The following is a 24719-nucleotide window of genomic DNA, read 5'->3' as shown; positions in this document are numbered from 1 at the left end:
GAGATATATTTGGACCATTTCCCACAGAAAAGAAAACACCCGGAGCCACAGAAACCCTTTGGACTCTAAAATGAGGATAACACTGCATATCATTTTGTACCTGTATGGTCTGTATGAAAAGACTATAGTGTGCTGCATTTATGAAATCAATGCAGTGCTACAGAGAATATATATACATCCATTCATATATACAGTTTATGTGTATGACCTGCAGATATATATAATCTCTGAAAAGTTTCACATGAACCATCTCCAGTGCAATAGAAGCACAGAACAGACTCACCATCAGCAGCACATCCTCTGTCACAGAGAGAACACTCATATTCCCCTGAGTTGTGTCCTTTAGTCTGACAGAAGCTAAACCGCATCAGGACACAAGGAGCCAGCTGTTTGTTGTTGTTTTTTCAGTGTCAACGTAAACAAATTAATGCAAAGCTGCATTAAACACATTATTCCTGAATGTCTATTTGGGACCTCCTTGCAGGAAGTAAAAATCCAAACATTTTCCACCCACAGTGAACCAAAAATGCAATTTTTATGTATTTTTACAATACATTGTAATTAAATACCCATTATTTATTTTCCAAAGTCACACTGAGCCATGACAGAAGGTTGAAAGAGCCACATTCAGCTCTGGAGCCGCAGGTTGCTGACCCCTGGGCTAGAAGTTGTTAGTGTCTTGTTAGTGCTTGATTACACTGTATTACTCAAATGAAAATAAGCAGTTGTTTTATCTGATTTTTTTATAACTCATTTAAATCACAACAAATGCATATATTAATTTTAGCTGCTTCAGACGTGTATTATTCAGCCTACAGAATGTTGTGTTATTGACCCGTCTGACCACAAGTTTACTCACATACACACACACACACCAGATTCTTAGTCGGCTATGTGGGTGAAATGTCTTGCCTAAGGACACAACAACGAAACTTGGTCGATCCTTGATCCTCTGACCTTCAGGTCGGGGGAACCCTGCGCTAACCACTGAGCCACTGTTGCTTGAGGTTAATATGCTGATGGTTTTGGACATGCAAAAACATTGTTAGATAATAGACCTTGCAAATAAAAATAAACACAAAAAGAAAAAACATCACAGATCAGTTTCAGTATTTTCCATTTGTATATTTGTGAGATTTCTGATGCACCAAAAATGATTTACAAGAGGATTACTGTCTCCCCTTTGATAAAGAGAAGGCATCATCACATTTTAGAAACTGAAAACATCCTATTTGAATTGCTTTTTTGCTTCTAAATGCCTGCTCCAGAAGTAGTGATTTTCCCTTCAAATGCATTTTCACATCTCTGCTGATTGTGCTCAGGTTTCACTATCTCTCTCCCTAATCCCCCCCCTTCTTTCTCCCATGTGGATTAGGTGAAAGTGATGATGCGTATCTGCCCATCCCTGGAGGCCCCAGACTCCGGCTCAGAATCCCAGTCTTTTCTCAAAGTGGACAGCCGAAAGAAGCAGGTGACCCTCTACGACCCCGCGTCCAGCCCGCACTCCGGCTCCGCCCACAGGAGGTCCGCCACAGTCGCCGTCCCAAAGATATTCGCCTTCGATGCAGTTTTCACCCAGGACGCCTCACAAGTAAGCACCAAGTCTCAGTGATTCATATGTGTGTGGGTGTACCGCTGAATGGAAAATCAAAGCAAATCAAAAAATAACAGTTGTGTAGATAAGAAGAAGGTCCGTTTTTCGTGAGTCTTCTATTAGTTTACCAGGTCAGTATCTTCTAAAATGCTGATGCTTGAATGTGTTTTAGCCATTTTCTGATCTGTTATAATCTTGTTTCCTCATCACAAACATGACTGAAGCTTTATTTTGTTTCATTAACACATGTTTAACACTCAAACCCTGCATATTTACACTGTGTATTTAACAGAAAACACTCTGTTCCACCTTGTGATGTCAGACACCTTCACTAGAATAATTTGGATGGTTTCAGCCCTGGAATTGCCAATCGTTACTAAACCGCAAAGGTAGCTGTTAACCTGAAAACTGCTGCTTCATTACATCACAAGGTGGAACAGCGGAGCTTTAAAGAGACAACTAAGGCTATGTTTATGTAATGATGTTCTGAACAGAAGGCGTAAAAGTCGCGTAAAATTGTTTCGCATGCCAGGTGGAATTCGGCTGGGTGGTGGAAAGGTGGACGCTAGTGGTGATGTATGTGACGTAAAGGCGTACGGCGACGTGAGCAGATCTGACCAGAGTTTTGCATCTTGGGCAGTGAAGACGGAAACAATACGGCGGAGCGTATTCAACTTTTACACTTTGGAGATTGGTTTCAGATTTTTGTGTTTTTAAGCCCCAAAAATGCCGTCACCGTCTAAACAAAAGGTAAAAGATAAAATATTATGTTGTTTTTACCTGCAAGCTTTCTCGTGTAAACAGGCCCTGATAAAAAAGGATTAGTCAGGATTCATTAACACGTGTGAATGAAACAAAACACAACTCCAGATATGATTTGATGAAGTAACAGCATTCTAAACATGGCTTTAAGCTCACAGAATTCAATTATGTGCAACATAGGACCTGTAATGTAATTTATACCTTTATGGGTTTTTTTTCTTTCTTTTTTTTTCTTTTTTACAAAATTGTTCAACTCTCGTGGGGGGATTTGCTTCTCAAGGGTACAGGGATGTCTTCTTCATGCTGGTTGCAGGGTGTGGCTGACAGGCTTAGTGGGAAAATGCCTGTCTTGGGTCAGGGGACACTCTTGCTTGTGTGTGTCCAACAGCTGGCCTCTTTTAAGCCCTGCGGGGAATGATTTGAATCCTCAGGAGTTATATGTAACCTCTCCTTTCATAGAGGGGCTATATCTAACCTCAAGCACCCCCGCGGAGATCTGAGGCAAGGGTCACACGTGTTTACTATAGTGGAGACAAGTTTGCCCTTTGCACCACACCAAAAAAACAAACAAGTATTTTAATGGAATGGTCGTGTCACTCAATGCATCCTTCATTGAAAACCTGCATGAGTATTTCACGCCTCTCCCCCCGCTGGTGCAGTAAACTCTAAATAGCAAGCAGAGCAGAGGAAGCTGTCATCGCTAGACAAACGCAGTGTGGCATAGGCTTTAAGTCTTTTAGTGTTTAGTTTATTAAATTGGTCAATGGTGTCTTACTATAATCATCATTTTATTTAGATTAGAATAATTTATACTACAGACAGAAGAAGTGAGTGAGTACTTAAAATCAAATACTACTAATCAATATAAAAACTAGTATTGAAACTAGACACTCATTTGAGCAAGTGGGGCAGAAACCTTTCCTGAACTAGAATGATCCTGAGATATATCTAAACAAGTAAGACCATATAGACTATTATCCACAAACGGATCACTATGGAACCTGGGAAACTGAGTAATTACACAGATATATAAGGCCACATGATAAAATAAAAGAAAGTACAACGATTTAATGTTGAAAATTACTTAATATTGTCTAAAATAAAGAGTGTTTGTTTATTATCATCGTGGTAGAATCTGTATTGAATATCGAGTCTCTTCGTTAGTATCAAAATTGAGTTTGATATGGGACAACAGTAGACATTATAAATAGTATAAATAAATAAATAGTAGGGATGTAATGGTACATGTATTCGTGCTGATCCATTTCGGTATGGGATGTTTGGTTCGGTGCAGGGCAGTGCACGAGTGAATTCACGCAATTTGTGTGTGTTTACATTCTGCCGCTACATGTGCAGCTACACAAAAGCTCGGCTCTTTAATATTCAGAAGAGAACTCATCTGTGTTTGGGGCGGCAGTATTTCCCACAGTGCTTTATAGTTAGGGCAGCCGCCTTGACAACAATTGCCCCCCACCTAGACTGCGTACCTCCGAACCTCCGAACCAGTCCTCACTTTCACCTTTCGCAAAATGGTTTTGCATTTTGTTCCCATACTGTACCAAAAATGAACCGAACTGTGACCTCAAAAACCGAAGTACATACTGAACTGTGATTTTTGTGTGTACCACTATAAGCCCTAATAAATAGTTGTTTATGCATTAATCCCTATGCAGGTGGAGTGCAGTTTGGGTCAGATACATAGACATACATAATAGTTTTGAGAGCTTTTGCCACGCCCCGTTTTTAGTCAAGTAATTGATCGGCAGGAGAGGTCTTTAGTCAACCCCAGTGTAGCAGTGTGACCCATATACAGAGACCTTATATCATACCACCGGTGAAGTTTGGTCGCTGATATCTCTGATCTAAACATTACCCGGTGCAGAAGTGGGGCCAAGCTGCTAGATTGTGCCGCTGGGACCGCACTGCTGGTGGCTAACTGTAGCAGCAGGCTGTTGTGCAGCTCTGGCCTTGTTTGTGTGTGATGTATGGAGAAGGAGCCACCGCAGCACAAGCCCTGCCCCAGAGGACCTATGGGGGAACAGATTGCAAAAATGAACAGCGAATACACAAAAGCACACACGTTTACGCGCCTGCTGGGTTTTCATTCATTTTGGGGATGTTACGCTGACTTGAATTCATTTCCCAGAATCTGATCCTAACCTTAACCAAAGTCACATAACCTCACCTGTAACGTTTTTGACCCATATATGAACTTTAAACTGCTGCTGCTGTTGATCCAATAGAATTTACATAATAGGAACCTGATTATTGTCCCCTTAAAGGAGGCAGTTCCCTGTGACTTGAGTGCGTGTACATATTTTAGTCCCCACTCTGTGAAAAATACCCGCTCATACATACTAAGTAATGGAAAAGACCCATTCATTTATTTTCATTTCTTGAGCTTAATCTGTATTCATGAAAATGGCACTGACTTAGTAGAGACACCTGCCCACTTACGCCAGGTTGCCATTGTGTCCTTGGGCAAGAGAATTTACCCGCCAATTGCCTGTTGTGTTAGTATAAACTCATGCATAAATTTTTGACTGGCGCTGGCGACTTTGGGCTCGCAGTGGGGCACTTGGCAGGATATTCGTAGAGTCAATACCTAAAGACTAGGGCTGCACGATTCTGGGGAAATCATTATTATTATTATTTATTTAAAAGTATTCAGATTGTAATTAGACTTGCAATAATTGTTTGAAAGGTAGGATTCTGCTCAGAATGCGCAATGTAAACATCTCCAGCATTAACCAAAGGTGAGAGCAAGTTGTTGTTTTGCAAGTCTCAAGTAAGTCTCAAGTGTTTGACCTCAAGTCCGAGTCAAGTCCCAAGTCAATGACATGAAAGTCCAAGGGGCGTGTCGGTTCACTGGCTCATGAGTCCAAGTCAAGTCCAGATCATCTGCTTTGAGCTTCAAGTAATTTCAAGTCTTTAAACCAAAGTACCAAATAGAGCTTAGTGCGAATCATTACGGTCAGAACAGAAAGAATTCAGATTTAAAAGCACTTAACAAGAGTTATTTTGTCGTGTGTCTGCACTGAAATGGAAGGGTCATGTATGTAATTCCCTCTGTTTTACTGCATTGTACTGTATATTACTGTAGTACATTTGAGTATCACAATACTTCAGTCACATCCGAAGTAACAGACAGCAGTGGGAGGGACATGTTCCCTGTAAAAATCAGCACCACATTTATCAACTGTAAAGAGAAAAGTATTTTCTAAAAACATATATATATTTTTTAGAAGCATCAAGTCTTCTCAAGTCACAGGCCTCAAGTCCAAGTCGAGTCCCAAGTCTTAGTCCATTTTATCAAGTCAACTCTCAAGTCCTAAAAATAGTGACTCAAGTCTGACTCGAGTTCAGATCATGAATTGCAAATCCCCAACTCTGGCATTAACATTTCAGATTTGAGGGAAGACTGAAATATAAACTGATAAACTAAGACATGATTCCCACACATTTCAGAACATGTTTATATAATAACAATATAACAGTGGCAGTAGCTTGATGTGAAGGCTGGCGGTTTGAATCCCACTCTCAGCATAAATATCTTTAGTTTAGTTTAGTTTAGTTTCATTTCGTTTGTTTATTTAATGAGACAGCGACAGTGCACAATATACAGTAACCTTGACAGGAGAGATGCATTGTACCAGATTGTAGAGCCAGTGCTAATTTCCACCTGTAGTCTTTGGGCAGGTTGATGTTATAGGTCATAAAATCAAAGAAATACAAAGAAAAATGTTTTTATAATGACCGGAGCATCATAACAATTCTGTATCTTCACTTCACACCCAGTTCTCCAACATCTTAAAAACATCATCCTTATCAAAAGCATCATTGATTTCATTCACTCCAGAAAATCACACTCTCTCCAGACACTCATCAGTCCACATTATGGGCGCAGGTTTGGTTTGAAAGGAGCCACTGTTTCTCCAGGCTTGAGAATGTGCCGTAGTTTGTCTCTGTTGGTAACCTGTTCCACTGATGGACACCTGTGCGTGAACAGGCTGAGTTTCCAAATGCTGTCCTGCTGTCCACTGGTAGAGAGGTCAGATCCACTGGCGCGCAGTTTGGCGATGCGAATCCAACACCCACAGATAAATGCTGCTGTTTTGTCCTTGAGCAAAACGCTTAACCCCCCTCGCCTTCAGTGTCTGTGTACGTTTTTGTATGAATGAGTGTGTGAATGGGTGAGTGGTTTCTTGAAGTGCTTTGAGTGCCTTGAATAAAAAACATTGACCATTGACCATTGAAAATAAAACATGTAATAATATCAGTGGTACCAATAACCTATTTTAACATGTACTGGTCTCTTCTTCACCATTCGTACTTGCTCTTGAGTGATGCAACTCTTTGTCTCTCCCCCAGGCTGAGGTGTGCTCAGGAACAGTAGCCGAGGTCATCCAGTCGGTGGTGAACGGAGCGGACGGCTGTATCTTCTCCTTCGGCCAAGTCAAGCTCGGTAAGCCCCTCCACTGGCAACAGATTAAACCCCAGCCTTTGTTAGCTCAAGAAAATCCACATTCACATTGTTAGCTGCACTTGATGTTCACAAATGGCTTAGCAGTGCATTGGTGTGAGGAGAGGGAGGAGAGGGATGGGAGACAGGAGAGAAGGTTAGAGGAGGGGGAGAGGAGAAAAGTGCTGCATCAAGGCTTCAGGGTCCAGACTGTAATTAAAATCCCAGTAATTGGCCTGACTGGTGCGTATTGGACTGAAAGGCGAGTTTTAGCTAATGCTGCCTGCGATCCTCCATTGAAACATCGAAGTCTGGAATGGCTCCTTGGTTTCAAGTTCATTTTTAATTTAGAAAGGATTGGATATAGCAGTGAACCCATAAGACCTCTTTTTATCTTGTTCACTCAGGGCAGCTAATGTTTTTAAAAGCCAAGATTCTTTCTTCTCCTCAGCTGGGGTCGACTTGGGACACAGTGTTATTTTTTTATAGTTCAACCACTTTTGCTACTCCTCAAATGTGCACAAACAGTATAATATTTAGTTAAAAATTGCTCTTTGTAACTTTTGTGGTAGATGCTGCACCACATAGACTGTATAAAGAAGTGGACTAAGGGAGTGTGTCACCCACAGCATTCGAGTTCCATATTAAAATTAATTTACAGACAAAATAGTGAAATAAAAACACCAGGATCATGTAGAGCAGGTCAATACAAACATTTTAAGACCAAAATAAGGAGAGTGTTACAGGTCAGATCCAGGAAGAGGCGACCCCTCTCACAGGAAAAATTTAAAATTTTCACTGTATTTTTGAGCATTAAACACCTGTGCTGGATTATATACAAGATAAGTTTAATGCCATACTGTGGAACATTTTAGGCAATTCCACTCTTTTTATATCTCCATCTTAGATAATTATTCTTTACATTACTAGAAAGTGAAAAGTAATATATATATTTCCCTCCAGGCAAAACATATACCATGATCGGGAAGGACAGCTCCACCCAGAGCCTCGGCATCGTCCCCTGCGCCATCTCCTGGCTCTTCAAACTAATCAACGAGCGCAAGGAGAAGACCGGCACGCGCTTCTCCGTGAGGGTGTCGGCCGTGGAGATCTTCGGCAAAGACGAGGAGCTGAAGGACCTGCTATCAGAGGTGTCCACGGGCAGCCTCCAAGATGGACAGTCTCCTGGCATCCACCTGAAAGAAGATCCCATCTGTGGCACCCAGGTATTAACTTGTGTTCTGGCTTTCTAATGTATTGATCCAACTTCTGCTCTGATCGTTCACACTTCCTTTGTTCAAATATCATGGGAGTCCTCCTTTTCTCCTCCTACCTGTGAATCTAAATCCTAGCTGTAGCCGCCTGTGCTATCGACAGCTTTCTTCCTACCTGTGTATTGACTCCACTGTCAGCATCCTTCAGAATCTATTATCCCACTCCTTCACAATAGAGGAATTATGGGGGGATGGTGGAAGAGCTGTAGCTTAGAAGCCAGTCACAGGTGTTGTTGTCAGATGTTGTTTTTTGGGATCAACAACATGGACTTCAAAGAACGCTATGAAGCTTCTCAAAACACGATAATTACTGTATCGACTTTGCATATATGAAAGCTTAAACAATATGTTTTGGGGCTCAGTATTTATTGTGTGTACATTTTTTTTTCAATAGTGGTGAGATTTTCAAAATGTTTTGCTGTAGAGCAGTGGTCCCCAAGCTTTTTTGAACCACGGACCAGTTTTATATCAGACAATATTTCGTGGACCGGGGGGGGTTGGGGAGTGGTTAGGGTGGTTAAGTCCTTGCTAAGTCCTGTTTTAGTCCTGTTTTAGTCCTTGTTTTAGACCTGTTTTAGACCCTGTTTTAGACCTGGTTTAGTTCTGGTTTAGACCTGGTTTAGTTCTGGTTTAGCTCTGGTTTAGACCTGTTTTAGACCATGTTTACTCCTGGTTTAGACGTGGTTTAGACTTGGTTTACCCCTGTTTTAGACCTGGTGCAGTCCTGTTTTATCCCTGGTTTAGACCTGGTTTAGTCCTGTTTTAGACCTATTTTAGACCCTGTTTTAGACCAGTTTTTAGACCTGTTTTAGACCTGGTATAGTCCTGTTTTTGACTTGGTTTAGTCCTGTTTTAGACCTGTTTGTAGACATGTTTTAGACCTGGTTTAGTCCTGTTTTAGACCTGGTTAAGTCCTGGTTTAGACCTGGTTTAGTTTTGATTTAGTTCTGGTTTAGTGGCGTACATGAATGGGGGCGCTCCACGCAGTATTATGGGAGGGGGGGTTCGCGCTTTCGCTTTTACCATAGTTAATTATTGGTTCATTCTGCTGTTGTCAAAAGTATAGAAAATCAAATATTAATCTAAACTAAAACTAAATACTCATTTGAGCAAGGATCGATACTAAAAACATCACATTCACTGGACAGAAATGAACCTCTCTTGAATAGCTTTAGAATGATCGTGAACTGTATCAGAAGAAGTATAAGACCACAGTGTAATAAAAAAGAAAGTTCTATTATTTAATGTTGAAAACGCATTGAATTGTCTAAAGAAAGAATAGTAATCAACAGTGAATATTGAATCTGTTCCTTTATATTGAAAGGGTAGTATGACATTTTAAAACACTCGCAGCAGTATATATCATGCTTAAATTTTTTTTTTCTTATCTGTCGTCACTGATCAACACTCAGCAACATTGCCTATTCTCCGTTGTATTCCCTTTGCCCTCCCTGCCCATCACCCCTATCATGACTGACATCCACAATGAGCGCAGTGGCCCGGTCGCATGCCCCCCCATTACCTCTCCTAATCCTCCTCCCCGTGTGTGCATATCTGCTGTCGTAATTGCCCCCGAGACCCAATCTAATGGCCGAGAAATACGCCGCTCTGTCCAATTAACCGTCAACCCTCGCTCTACGCATGCTCCTCCACGGCCTATAGCCTCTCATATCGCATTCTCAAAGGCGTGTGGAAGAGCTCTGTTCTGCTAACGTTAAGACGGATCAGTAGAGTAGCTAGAATTTTTAGTCAAGGAAGAGGTAAGGCTGTAGGTAGTTAGTTTTCTAGTCGATTCATAGGTACGTTGTGAATCCGTGTATCATTCCAAAAATAAGAAAACAAAAAAACAGCAATTTTCTTCATAATTTCTCCCCAAAACCAAAATGAAAAAAACAGATAAAGATTCTTTTTTTTTTAAAGTTTTCGATTTTGTTTTTAAATGAATAATGGAAAAAACGGATAACAGACTGAACCAGGACTGAACCGTTTTCAGTCCTGGTCTGGTCCCGGTCTGGTCCTATTCTGGTCCTGGCCTTAGTCCCGGTCTGGTCCCGGTCTGGTCCTGATCTGCTCCCGGTCTCAGTTCCGGTCTCAGTCCTGGTCCTGGACTCATTCCTAGTCTGGTCCCGGTCTAAGTCCTGGTCTCAGTACCAGTCAAGTTCCTGTCTGGTCCCTGTCCTGATTCAGTCCTGGTTCAGTCCTGGTTCAGTCCATTACCTGTTTTTTTCCATTTTTCATTTAAACACAAAATCAAAAACTGACAAAAATGTTGGTTTTAGAGACAAGTAATGAAGAAAAAATAAATAAATAAAATAAAATAAATAAATAAATAAATAATATATATATATATATATATATATATATATATATATATATATATATATATATATATATATATATATATATTTTTTTTTTTTTTTTTCTTACTTTACTTTGATTTTATTTTGAAAAAGGAATGAACGAATGATACACGGATTGTGGTGTCTTAGTTTACCAAAATTTGTATCAGTCGATTAATAATTTTATTTACATTGTCTGGATTTATATGAGACAACAACAGCATAGAGAAGTAAGTGAGTCAGCTGAAGATTTAGTATTTTTTGGTATTTAAATAAAAAAAAAAAACATATTGTAACACCTGCTTGTTTCTATGGATTAAACAGCTCTACCGTACATTTATTCAATTACAGGGGTTTTTATAGCTCAAAAATACCTAGAAACTGTGAGTGGGTCGCCTCTTGACAGATCTGACCTGTAAATTGGGTCTAGTTTGGTCTCCCCATGAAGATAGAAAGGTTTAATAGCACTGTGAAACATTCCAGGGAAAGCAGTAACATCTCCATGGATTAAAGTATTACTTGTAGATGGACCCTGCATCGGAAAAACTCCACAATGCACCTTTAAAGTATTTTTTTTTTTTTTTGTTTCCCTGTGTTTTTCCTGCTTAGATAGTTGTTTTCGCATGAACTCCCGTGCAGGTGTAGTCTTGTGAGTGCAGTTTGGGTCAGGTACATAAAGATAATAGTTTTGAGAGTTTTTGCCACGCCCTCTTTTTAGTCAACTAATCGATCAACAGCTTTGTTACTGTAAAATCTGAAACTCAATAGACGTAAAAGCAGTGATCCCATAATTACCTGCAATATAACTAATTAATTAAAAAGTATTTGACTGAAGTGCTTTGGGGAAGATACTAATGCAGCTCTGATTTGCTGTTTGGACAGGGTGTTTATCTTTGTTTTTGTATAGATGAAATATGATAGACCAGGCAAGACTATTATAGAGCACAATTCCAAGTAATAGTCAGTAATCCAAAGTGGTTTCCGGGACAAAAAAGGCACATTAAAATACAAACAAAAAAGTCAATAAAAAACATCAATAGTCATTATCATATTATTTTAAAAGAGAAGAGTGTAGAGGCTTGTAGTTATCACAGGCACAGCTAAATGAACTATTCTGAGCTTAGATTTTATCTTTGTCTCACGTTTTCAGGAAGACTGTTATACATTTTACAAGAATTTTCCAAATTTTTGCCATTCTTGAGTAACCCTTTATTATTGGTCTGTCAACATCTCAAAGGCAAAAATGCTTTGTTCCACATTGTAATGTCATGAAGCGGTAGTTTTCAAGTTAACTACATTTTACTATTCTTACGCAATTCCAGATCTAAAATTATCCAACTGATTCTAGTGTATGGTGTATGTATGTAAGGTATATGCTATTTAAAAACACAGTGGAGCACTTCCTGTATTACCACATGACAGTATTTTCAGTTTGAGAGCAGAACTCAGCCTAGATATGCAGGGTTTGTGTGTTTCAACAAGTGAATGAAACAAAACAAAACTCCAGGGATGTATTTGATGACTAAACATTATAACTTAAATCAGAAAATAGAAGAATATAGACCTTGAATCAGCCTCTCAGACTGATACACGTGAGTCAGTGTCATTCATAACAACTTAAATCTTGACCCTGACTCTGCCCCACCATCTCCTCCTCTCCTCAGCTGCAGAACCAGAGTGAACTGCGAGCCCCCACAGCCGAAAAAGCCGCCTTCTTCCTGGACGCCGCCATCTCCGCCCGAAGCACAACGCGGCCCGATGCGGACGAGGACGACCGCCGAAACTCGCACATGCTGTTCACTCTGCACGTTTACCAGTACCGCATGGAGAAGAGTGGCAAAGGAGGAAGTAAGGGTCAATATTACTTTTATTACTCTTTTTACACTATAGATGATAAGATACACTGCACTTTTCATTACACAACAAACACGGTAGTGACTTTGCAGGTTAAAATGTAAATATCTCATTCATCAATAGTATGGGGGTGGAATTTTGAAATTTTTTTTTACAAGATTTGCTATTTATGACTTCAAACCAAGATGTACGTGTAGGTGTGCATATTTTAAACTCGTCCTGTAGCATTGCCATTTGAGAGACTGAAATATGAACTGCCAAACTAACAAGAATGTACATGTTTCATAATAGACTAGACTACAGGCCAATTTTACCCATTCAAAAGATCTAAGATTTAGTTTTGAATTGCTAATCACCATGGCAACAGTTCTAATTTTTCATCATTCTGAAACCCATTGATATGTTTTGCAAAAGGCATTGTATTAATAGGAATAACTGCAGCCTTTGGTGTTAAAATTACCCATTTGATTGCAAGTAAATGACCCATATTACACTATTTTCCGATCTGTTGTAATGTTGTTTCCTCATCAAAAACATATCTGGATTTGTGTTTTGTTTGTTTTTTTCATTAACACACTTAATAAAGGATTACTCAAACGTGTGAATGAAACAACCCACGACTCCAGGTATGTTTGTGATGAGATAACAACATTATAGCATGGATTAATTGTGGAGCCCTAATTTAAATAGTGACAAGCCATAAATAAGTAACGACCGATGTGTTATGCATTTGTCAAAGCAAATGGTATGTTCTATATGCACATTCTTCTCTACTGACTGAATTTCTTATGAAACCTGAATGATGTCAATAGGTATACTTACATCCTGTTTTTTCCTGTTACAATATGCCATTAGGTGATTCAACTAATCCAAAAATAGATACATACATTCTTTTCCATTTAACGCACGAGTATTATCTGGTATGGACCACGTACTGTTCTTCACGACTCAACTTTATGGCTACGTTAGTCAGGTACAAATATGCAGCAGGTTAGGTGTGGCGAACCCAGCTATAAATCACCTACATATTTCTTTTTATGATAGCAATGCAATAAAAAAGTTTCTCGTAACTCATAATTATGACTTTAATGTAGCCGCCAATGTACATGTCATGCATTGATGAGAAATAAAAAACATGTTATAATGTAAAACTTAAAAATCATTAAAAATATTAGAAGTAAAACTGTGCAAAATGTTTGTTTGTTACAGCTTCATTGGCAACAATAACCAGATATTTGTAGGTTTCATAGTGGTCCATGGGCATATACGAGTCATGTGGTCTTATACTTGTTCTGATACAGCTCAAGATCATTCTGAAGCTTTCAAGAAAGGTTAATTTCTGTCCTGTGAATGTGTTTTTAGTATCAATACTTTTTCAAATGGGTATCCAGTCTCAATACTAGTTTCAGTTTCAGTTAGTATCTTATTTTCTACACTGTTGTAACAAAAAGATACTAGATACTTGACCACACTGCACTTGTTGCACTGGAAAGTCCCAAAGTCTTCCTTGAATTTTGTCATATTGTGTCACAACAACACATCCTTCTTGTTACCATGACACATATTTTTTGTTTTTACCACTACAGTGTGGGAATTTGCTCGTAAAATTAAATTGGACAGCGCTCTGACAGTCACCCGCCTAGTTCAGAATGGTAGAGTTGCCACCCTTGTCATGAGCTGTGAGAAACCAAAAGTAGGAGGAGTGCCTGTTACTTATATGTCTTCTTTCGTTTCTTCTGTTGGCGCAGTGTCAGGGGGACGGAGCAGGCTGCACCTCATCGACCTGGGCAGCTGTGAGAAGGTGCTAAGCAAAAGCAGAGATGGAGGGGGCGGACTCTGTCTCTCCCTCAACGCGCTCGGCAATGTCATCATGGCCTTGGCGAACGGAGCGAAGCATATTCCTTATAGGTAAAAAATACATCAAATCCACTGGAATCCAAACTAGTTTCGAGCAAGCTGCTGCATGTGTCATCAGCCGACATGTTTACACTGTGGCTAATGCGCTTGTTTGTTTTGTTGAGTTGATATGACTTTCACCGCTGTTGCATAAGATAATCCTGAAAGTCATTCAAGTATGAAGCAAAGGTGAAAAAAGTAAATACATCTGCAGTGGAGCTGGAGAAATAAATAATATTACTTAAGTGGATGCACACACTGTAGGTGTACTCGTGTGTCTCATTATTGTACTATTGCAACTGCTACTGTCACAAAAATGTCTGTTTTATAAATAAATACAGCTATTACTAATTGGAAACCAGGAAAACCAGGCATTTTAATTGTGATACCAACTACTTCTAATTCTTACTTGTGTGAATTTCTATTCAAGGTGGGTACATTATAGAAATTTTGTTAATGTAGACTTGAAGATATGCAACAATTGAGTAACAAATTTATAATAAAAAATGCAGCAAAAAAAATAGTGGTATAAAGTGAGATTTCTGTACTTTTATGGACAATTTTACAGTAATTTCCCATTTGCCTCATATACATTTTAACACATTTCATAATATTGTCTGAATATTAGGGATTTGCAGATACTGGTATCAAATATCAGCATCGATCCAGGAAAAATCACCAGTTCCATGATATCGGTTCAACTTTTAATTGGATTTAATGAAACTGTTTACTAATGTAGGCCCAGGTCTCATAATGTTTTAACTTTAATTGATTCAAATCTGTTCAGTAGTTATTTGCAGAATAAATAGCAGTTACATAATACATTTGGATCAAGTTAACTGTGAGAGAAAAATGCCATTTTCAATCCCTGCACAGATATCACTTATTATTGGCAGATACAACTTAAAGCCATAGTATCAGTATCGGTATCAGAACTGAAAAAGCTGGATCAGTGCAGCGTTACTGAATATCATTATCAGGATACTCACAAAAAGAATTAAGATTAACTTTTGTCAACATTGCCCACCCCCAATTTTCCTATTTACACCAAATTTTTTTTGCGTAAATATTCAAATATATAAATATTCAAATCTAATGCTTAAATTGTCTTTTAGGGACAGCAAACTCACCATGCTGCTGAGGGAGTCCCTGGGCAACATCAACTGTCGAACCACCATGATCGCCCACATCTCCGACTCGCCCAATAACTACGCCGAATCGCTCAACACCATCCAGCTGGCATCTCGGATCCACCGCATGAGGAAGAAGAAGTCCAAGGTACACTGAGAAATGACTTGTACTAATACATGCAAAGATATGCAATGATTGTTTGTCTAGCTTAAACAACAAAATCATTCAGAGACTCCCACTAAACGCTGTTGCAATAACTGTGCATCATGTTAATTATTGCAACAAAATGTTAGCATCTATTTCTTTTATAATAAGCGTTACATGGCGTGCAGTTATACAAGCAATCAACACTCTTCATTTGCATATGCAGCGTTGATAATATTGAACGTAAGCAATGTCTTCCCAGGATGTCTTGCATTTTTTTGCTTTGCTAAATTAATGCGTCTGCGAATTAAAGATTAGTGGTGCAGTAATTCAGGGTGTGTTTTTTTCCAGCTCCTCGACACATCATCATGTAATCAATAGCACAGCCCAAGGAGGTGTGTAATGCATTCACATGGATTAGGGAAATATATGCTGCAGTAATTAGAGGGAATGACAGCATGTATTTATTTGGTATTGGTTGAATATCCAGGCATTTACATTATAGGCATCCATTTGCATGGCACTATTGATGTGCACTTTTCACCTTTAGATAAATATTGAATGGAAATTGAATGTGACTGAATATTTCCACAGTGATTAATTTTATATGAGGTTGCAGTGTATTGATGCCATGCCTTAATGATACTATTTTCAATGTTCAGTTGATTTATGCAGTTTCTCTTTGCAGTATGCGTCGAGTTCATCTGGAGGAGAGAGCTCCTGTGAAGAGGGGAGGATCCGTAGACCACCACACCTCAGGCCCTTCCACCCTCGCACAGTGGCTCTGGATCCGGACCTGCCCTGTCTGCTCAGTGACCCTGAATACTCGTCCAGCAGTGAGCAGTCCTGTGACACGGTCATCTATGTGGGTCCAGGGGGAGCGGCAATCTCCGACAGAGAGCTCAGTGATAACGAAGGCCCGCCTGCCTTTGTCCCAATTATCCCCTCCTTAAACAGGAAGAAGTCTGGGAAAGAAGGCCCTCTGGACAGGGACCACTTCTTCAAATGCAACACGTTTGCTGAGCTGCAGGAGAGACTGGACTGTATAGACGGCAGTGAGGAGCCTACTGCTTTTGTGGGGGAAGGCAAGAGGACACAGGCTAGCCCCAAAATGGACAAATCAAAAGAGAGCCAAGGCTCGGTTTCACCAAAGACTGTAATAAATATCTCTAATACCCAAGATGTAGTTTCACCTAAACAATCTCCTAAATCTATTGCCACACCGTTATCCAGCAGTCCCAGTGTTAAATCTAAACTGGATATGAGCCAGAGACAAGACAATGTTCCCAGTGTAAACAGAACGAGTGCAGATGGCGAGAAGTGTTTGAGTACAGAGAGCAGAGTTAGCACAAACACTGTGACAGCCCCTGTGGCTGCAGCAGAGCCTGTAGTGAGAGAGAAAGTCTTCTTCAACAAGAGAGCTCTGCCAAAGCCAGCCCCGCCCCCTACAGAGATTGAGGAGCGGTCTGGCACTAGAATGCCTCCAGTGGGAATGAGCCATCAGGCCGTGAAGAGGCGGGACCTATGTGCACCTTCTCCCCTAGTCCGTGCTCCTGTCGAAGTCTGTCAGGTGCGATCCACCCTGAGGGACAGGTGTCTGGATCGAGACATCCTCAGAGCCACTGTGACTCTGCAGCAGCCCGTGGAGCTGAACGGGGAGGATGAGCTGGTCTTTACTGTGGTGGAGGAGCTGTCCATAGGCAGCATTGTAGAAAAGGGTCGTCCCTCCAGCATTATCAGCTTTAACAGTGACTGTTCCCTCCAGGCGCTGGCCTCGGGCTCCCGGCCAGTGAGCATCATCAGCAGTATCAACGATGAATTTGATGCTTACACTTCGGGAATGGGAGTCTCTGATGTGAACACAGCCGCTGTTCCGCCCCTACAGGAGGTTGCAGTGGAGTGTGCAGAGAGTAGAGGTTCTTCTGTCAGCTCATGGCTGAGCGAAGTCAGTGTGAGCACTGAGGAGAGTGAGGGAGTGCATTCTACTGATGTGTTTCTTCCACCAACCAAAACTGTGGGAGCAGAGGGGGCATTTTACTTTGACTCCCTGGACATGTGTCCTGGTATGAGCTCATCTAGAGACACAAACAACTCTTTAAATGACAGTGGCTTCAGTTTCTCTGAGCTGGACAGTGACAGTGGAGCTTCAAGCAAACTGTCCTTAACAAAGTTTCCTTCATCCCCAGAATCAACAAAAGGCTCTCTCAGATACCCTTCAAAAATAACTAAAGCTCACTCCCTCAGCTCCTCCCAGCTTCCACAAGGCCCAGCCACTGTCCAGTCCAGTCTTCCCAGGAAGACCAAACCTACCTCATCTATCTCACATAGTAGCAGCATTAGTAAAGACACACTGAGGCAAGAGACTAAACAAGACAACCCCTGGCAACGCATTGAACCTACTGCCCCCAGCAGCACCAGCAAGTTTGTCAGAAACCCACCCACTGGCATTCCTTGCAGTAGAGCATCCAACAATAGTAACAGTGTGCCTCGGCCACCCAAAGTCCCTGGGTCTACCTCATCTCAGAGGGTGGTCGATGGCTGTGAGAAGTCCGCCATTAAGAATCCCCCCAGCCGAATGCCTCAGTTGAGAAGAGGGGCTACCACTCTGGGTACGGTACCTGTAATCCACTCATCCACAGAACACAAAGCACCACAAGACATTATTACATCAACCACAAGCCTTAAATTCTCCTCTCTAGGCAAAAGCAGCAAGGCTAACTCTCAGAAAGCAAGCAACATCCCCAAACCTGGTTGTACGTCCCCTCCACCCCCTCCGGTCAGAAAGTCCAGTTTAGATCACAAAGCCAAAAGCCTGCTACCCCAAAGTGCCTTACGGTCAGCGTATGGAGAGACGGGGAGAGGCTCTGGACCCAGGGCAGCAGTGTCTGTGGAGGAGCTTGACAAAGTGGACTCTGGCTTCAGAAGCTCCAAGTCTGACCTTTCTGCAACCAAAGTGAGCTCCAGCCTGAAAGGCCGAGGGCACAGAGGAGAGAGTGGGCAGCACTATGGCAGCCAGGCGTCCCTGGAGAGATTTGAGGGTAGCTCTCTATCGGGGTCTAGAGCGACCCTCAGCAGAGAGAATAGTGGGGCCAGTTTGACGGGCAGCAGTAAGTCAAGTAAGAACTATCAAAGGCTTGGTATTCCTAATTCATCAAGTTCGCCCATTGCTACCTGTCCTTCATCTCCCAGTGGAGGAAGTATTAACAAGAGTGGCCAGGTGAAGGCATCAGCAAACCCCAAAGCCTTGGGCCCGCTTAGTAATAACAGCAAGGCACGCTCACTGTCCGCCAACAACTCTAAAGGTCTGAGCTCTTCCACCAAATCTTTAGCTGCCCCAGTGGTTAAGAATACCAACGCCAATCTGCCTCCAACAGGAAGACCTGCAGCTCCTCGTGCCTCTGCTGCTGTGAGCAGTAAGCCTGGCAGAGGAACCATCATGGGCACCAAGCAGGCCATGAGAGCGGCCAACAGCAGAGTGAGTGAACTGTCAGCTGGCAACGTGTCAGGAAAGCACACGAGAGGTTCAGGAGACTCAGACAGTGGAAATGACAGTGGAGTGAATGTGAATGAAGACAGAGCCCCTCTGCCCATGTTGCCCTCACCATATAGTAAAATCACTGCTCCACGGAGGCCACAGCGCTACAGCAGCGGTCATGGCAGTGACAACAGCAGTGTACTGAGCGGAGAGCTTCCTCCTGCTATGGGCCGGACCGCCCTCTTCTACCACAGCGGAGGAAGCAGTGGATATGAAAGCATGATCCGAGACAGTGAGGCTACAGGCAGCGCCTCCTCTGCACACGACTCCATGAGCGAGAGCGGCATGTCATCTTCAGGCCGCACAAGAAGCTCCAAGTATCCAAAGAAGAGAACAAATGGTGAGGACATGTGTTTAAACACTGAGTTATGTTTTCCTCTATGCATGAAAGTTCTTATGTAAGGAGTAAAGTAACAGTACTAGGAGCTATAAATGTCTTTCTGCCTTGGCACTCTTTATGGATCCAAAGTTTATGGATCCATTCTTATTACATTCCCAAATTGCTATTCCAATAGATTTCCTCTTCCTGAATCAGCAGTGTACATTATTCATGTATATTGTACAGTATATAGGAAAAAGATAATGAATCATTCAAAGAATATAACCTGAAATCGTAGGATGATCAAACAAGATGAATTGAACATGAGCTGTGCTGACCTGCTTTGCGTTTGGTGGCCTTGTGTATGTAGCATTAAAGTCCTTTTTGAATACATTCAGGCTCTATATGGAGAATTGTACTCATAAATATGCAATCAGCACACCTCAACAGCCCATGTAAAGCCTTGCATCGCTTTACAACTCTAGAGTCTGACTCGTAAGAGATAACAGCAAATACGGCTATTGTATGTCACCATAATAACAAGGGTATGCATTTTTATAGGCTTTCAGAGGCGGCGGCTTATCCCAGCTCCCCTGCCTGACACCTCATCCCTGGGGAAGAAGGTGGGCACTGCGGGCCAGTGGGTGGACTTGCCACCCATGTCTGGAGCTCTGAAGGAACCTTTTGAGATTAAAGTATACGAGATAGACGATGTGGAGCGGCTTCAGAGGTGGCGGCAGGAGGAGCCAGTGGAGGTGAGCCCGGGGTCAATGAGAACTTGTTTAGCGCAGCACTTTCTGCTGCACTTGTTACAGACAGTGTCAAGTCTTAATTTTACTCGTGTAAATCCCCCTCGCTAAGCCTCAGCAGTATTTTCCATGTACGACATTGAGCTCATACATGCTCGAGAAGTGCCACATTGGTCATCGTTGTGGGAATGTCTCCACTTGTGTCTTCCCAGTTACTTTTTAAAGAACATGACAGGATAAATGTGTCTTGGCTGTGTGACCTTCAGTTAGCTTAGCGGCGAATCCCAGTGTTAGCAATGTCTGGAACCAAATTCCCACAGCTTGGTATTTTCACAGGACTCTTCAGGAATGGCAAGAGTTCAAGAGGCAATTACTGTCCAGGGCTAATTGGTTTGAATATGATCAATGCTTTTGCCTACTGCTGACTAGAGTGACGTTATAAAAAGAGCTATAGCATGGGAAGATAGGTCATGAATACACACTCAGCACGCAGCTTACTTTGCTTGCCTTTTTATAAATGACCCCTTTTGTGTGGGTCATTTACATCTCCCCTTATGCACTGACATTAAATCAGCTAAATGGAAGTTTCATTTACTATAAATTTGATTTTTTAAATTAGTTTTTAGCCATCTGTGTCAGTAACGAATAATGAATTGCTTTAGCATGATTTTTACTGAAATATCAATGTTGAAATGACTGTTCATCAAGCTAACATTACTTTTGTTCTTCCATTTTTTTTAGCAGCCATTCCAGGATGTTGACAAGGTAAGCTAAATTAACCCCGCATTTGCTATTCAAGCAAATTGAAAATATTAATTACAGCTTGTTTGTATTTTGCCAGGGCCTCATGTATTTTAACAGCAAGCTGAAACTATTGGAAAGAAGACAACAGCAAGTGAGAGAACTGAGGGTGAAGCATGAAACATTATTGGAGGAGCTTGAGGACACCAAGGCCAGACTGATGATGGATCCCAGCAAGTGGAAGGGGGAGTGTAAGTAAACTTCATTCATTTTTAATTTGTTTTGTTTTTGAATTGTATTTGGAGTTTGTGAACTGACACGGGTCTGTATCTTTATTTACAGTTGATGTGGACCAAAGTTTGGATAAAGACTCTCCTGAGTACTTGGAGGCCTTGGCACAAGCCACAGAAGAGCTGGAGTTCTGTGTCAATTTATGCAAGTCCCATGTCATGATGGTGACCTGCTTTGACATCAGCACGTCTCCTCCACCTGTCACTCAGGAGGGACTGCGCGAGATTCAAGTGTGAAGACAAAAGCAAGTTGAAACTGGGGACGCGGAAGTGAAGAGACAGAAGGATGATATTATGTAGCAGCAGTTTGGGAAAACAGTGGAGCAAAGAGATGGAGATGTGGAGAGAAAATCTCAGCCACCTGAAGCTACAGTGCCTCATTGTCTATGACATGTTTTAAGGCAGAGAAATGAAACGTGAGCACAATTGCTGTGGCCTGATGGGCAAAGCAATGGCCATCTCATACTTAAAAGTCAATGAACAACACCTGGAGTGCCTTTTCATTGTTTTGTTGTGAGTCATTATTTTATAAATGGCACAGGTATCTTTGGCATACCTAAACAAACCCTGAACATATTGCTTTTAAAATAAGATATTTTATATTGCATTGTATAGTGTATTTATATGATTATGTGGTGTGTACAAATGTCCTTTAAGGGAAAAAAATAAAAAGGAAAAATAGAAAAGCAATAAGCTAATGTTATTGCGCTCCCAGATCTTGCCTTTTTTTCAAACCTCAGCATTTGACTCATATTCATTCAGCCTTATGCGCCTTATGTTAGCTCTGGTTCTGCACTCAGACTGGACTATGTTACCCCATCAAGGACTGCATTTGCTGTTGTCACTCATGCCGTGCCAGCTGGCTCGTGAACACTCGCCGGCTTGAGTGAATGTTTTTCTTTTTTCTTCCAGTTGCCTTTATCCAAGCGCGTCTCAGTGGATGCACCAAGGCAGAGCCGCAGTTCTGTTGGAGGATGGAGAGCAGAGGCTGTGTTTGCCCATGTTATCTTTACTAAGAACGACATTAAGCCAAAACATATCAGAGGGCCACTGTGATGGATTATGATTGAGTATTGTTGATTCAGCCATTGTATCATGGTGCCTCAGTATGCGGTAATGCGACCAACAAACCTTCCTACATGATGAATGGGTTATGGCGGGCCTCATCAGAGAGCCATGTTGCCACTTAATAGGCTTGGACTGGTGGCTGTCTCTACACTGTAAAACCCAGAGGCACACATGAATAAGCAGCAGTCTGTTTGCCTTTTACACAGGATCGAGCACTACTAAGTCTCAGCTCTATGCATTCCAATACATGTACTGCAACTCCTACACAAACCTCAGTATTCACTTAAGGGCATCAGCAGGGCTTATTTTGTCCCAACTTATTTTTAAAAAGGCAAGATTGATTGTGACTTTCCCCATGAGAAAACAAGTGTGGCATTTTTAAAATCAAAGTCAATCATGGTATCAGCTCTTTGTAGCTGCCAGAATGTGTAATGAATCAAAAGCCTGGCATAGGTGATCTAATGATTGTTTGCAGAGAAAACAAACTGGCTTTGTTCAATTTTGGTGAGTTTGATTTATGTGTTTATGACAACTTTGTATTTCTTTTGATACTTTTTCTTTTTTACAATGGTGTACTTTCTCAGGCCCTCTGACGATGCTGCATGAAATTTTTTAATCATTTTTACAATGATTTTTTTACATTTTTACCATTCTGATCTGTAAGAATAGATTCCGTTTTCACAGAGGGTGGGGTTAGGCTCATAAATAAACTGTTACCAAACCAAGACCCTTTTCCAGGAAATACTTAGTCTATATGTAAAATCATTTTCATATCAAAACTCATATTTTCTAATACCTTTGTTAAAAAGAGGATTTTCAGATCCGCTGTACAAATGTATGATAAGGCAGCTTGTGTTTTTCTGTTACTGTACCTGTGAATAAAAATGTTTCTTCTTATTAATATATATAGTGGTCTTTTAATATCAATAATTTTACCAATGAGATCAGGAAGAATGAGTAAAGTGACCAGATTTGCAAAATTAAACACAGACACACCCGGGTTGGTAAGATTGGTATAAATAAAATTGTGAAAAGTATGTATAACTTTGTCCATTCTTGACTCACTTGTGGGTGAGTACTATATAATCTGAGAGACTTCTGTTGGTGCAATTTTATGCCTTATGGTAATTTTCATATATGGTTTTCTGTAGCTATTTTAGCTAATCAAAGGACAATACATTGCCTTCTTTCCTGGTGCCAGATTGGTCAAAAATAGGGACAGCTGGGATATTTCTTGTACAGAGCTGGGACAAATCAATGGTTTTGGATAAATCTGCTGGGACATGGGACACGGGGCTCAAAACCGGGACTGTCCTTAAATAGGAATGTCTGGTCACCCTAACTATAAAGAACAAGAATGTCCAGTTCCAGCAGACATGTTGTGAACATAGACTATATATTGATAGGTTGCAGCTGATGTAGGCACTGGTCTATCAGAAGCTCTATTATACTTTAATTTAATCTTTATTTTAACACAATCTGACCAGAAACGGCTGAGATGGAACTACAAGAGGTGAGATGATTTGTGCAGTTATACAAGTCCCTCTCAAAACAAAGCCAACAGGTTTTCAATTAATCACTCTCACCTTTTTTGTTGAAAATTAAACACCTAATCAAAACTGTGAATGCTCGTATTGATCATGTATTCCAGAAATTCTATTGTTTGAATTAATTTTGTATTTTTCCTTGTCGAGTTTTCAGACTTAAACCTTTTTTTGCACCGTCACCATGGTAACATTCCACCATAGAAATACATGTAAAACACCCCCACTGTGATGTAACTGCCATAAGGAACAGCTTATAGTAACCTAAAGTAAAAAATGTCCAGTTTGAGCAAACATATAAGCATATTAATTACATACTTCTGTCTTTATAACAGTGTATATTTATGAGCGTATAATTCTACTCAAGAGCTCATAGGCCCTCCAAACTAATACGTGGATTTTATTTAAAATTTCCAATTAATACCCTGATAGTTGTGATCAGAATTTCAAAATCAAAAACTGGGACACTCTCAGTTTGGGGCAGTTGGTAATAATAAAATTGTGAAACAAGTGCGTAATTAAGGAGAATTGTTCTGCACTCGGTCCATTCATGACCAACATGTGAGTCAGTATAGTCACATTTTCTTTGTCATTTTTAAGCAGCTTTTCTGTATTTTTCATGAACAAAGGTCAATTTATGCCTCTTTTTACTGCTGGCAGGGATCAAATTGGTCAAAAATAGGGACACCTGGGACAATGTTTGTGTAAAATCACTGTTTTTTAGATAAATCTGCAGGGAAAGGGGACACAGGGTTCAATTCACTGGTGAATAGGGACGTCTGGTCACTCTACTTTTACTTTATCACTGGATTTTGCCATTATGTTCTACCAACGGGTCACGTGATTTACATGAAGTCACGTGTTTTCAATTATCGCTCGGATTGGACACTCACAGCGCGAGTTCATTAGCCTAGCAGCGGTGTAAAGTGTCAGGCATTGTTATTATCTTATATATTAGCATATTCTTTCTTACGGTTTATTTGTCAAATTTCAACTACGTGTGACACTCCTACGGAT

General features: G+C 40.9%; 1 protein-coding gene across 1 annotated transcript in view; it reads left to right on the top strand.

Annotated features, from left to right (window-relative positions):
- Positions 1 to 23059, top strand: part of kif26ab (kinesin family member 26Ab) — a 158573-nt gene extending 135514 nt beyond the window's left edge. Inside the window, exons 6-16 of the mRNA XM_020919502.2 lie at positions 1376 to 1591; positions 6728 to 6821; positions 7782 to 8044; positions 12096 to 12279; positions 14034 to 14193; positions 15297 to 15459; positions 16145 to 19331; positions 19872 to 20065; positions 20801 to 20824; positions 20901 to 21051; positions 21143 to 23059. Coding sequence (XP_020775161.1) covers positions 1376 to 1591; positions 6728 to 6821; positions 7782 to 8044; positions 12096 to 12279; positions 14034 to 14193; positions 15297 to 15459; positions 16145 to 19331; positions 19872 to 20065; positions 20801 to 20824; positions 20901 to 21051; positions 21143 to 21327 — 4821 coding nt within the window. The 3' untranslated portion in view covers positions 21328 to 23059. The remainder of the gene's footprint in view (positions 1 to 1375; positions 1592 to 6727; positions 6822 to 7781; positions 8045 to 12095; positions 12280 to 14033; positions 14194 to 15296; positions 15460 to 16144; positions 19332 to 19871; positions 20066 to 20800; positions 20825 to 20900; positions 21052 to 21142) is intronic.
- Positions 23060 to 24719: the final 1660 nt, after the last annotated feature.

This window comes from Boleophthalmus pectinirostris, unplaced genomic scaffold, assembly GCF_026225935.1.
Source record: "Boleophthalmus pectinirostris isolate CB_2022bp ecotype Guang Dong unplaced genomic scaffold, ASM2622593v1 HiC_scaffold_10, whole genome shotgun sequence".
NCBI classification, from domain to species: Eukaryota; Metazoa; Chordata; class Actinopteri; order Gobiiformes; family Gobiidae; genus Boleophthalmus; species Boleophthalmus pectinirostris.
This window is presented reverse-complemented; position numbering and strand designations above follow the sequence as displayed.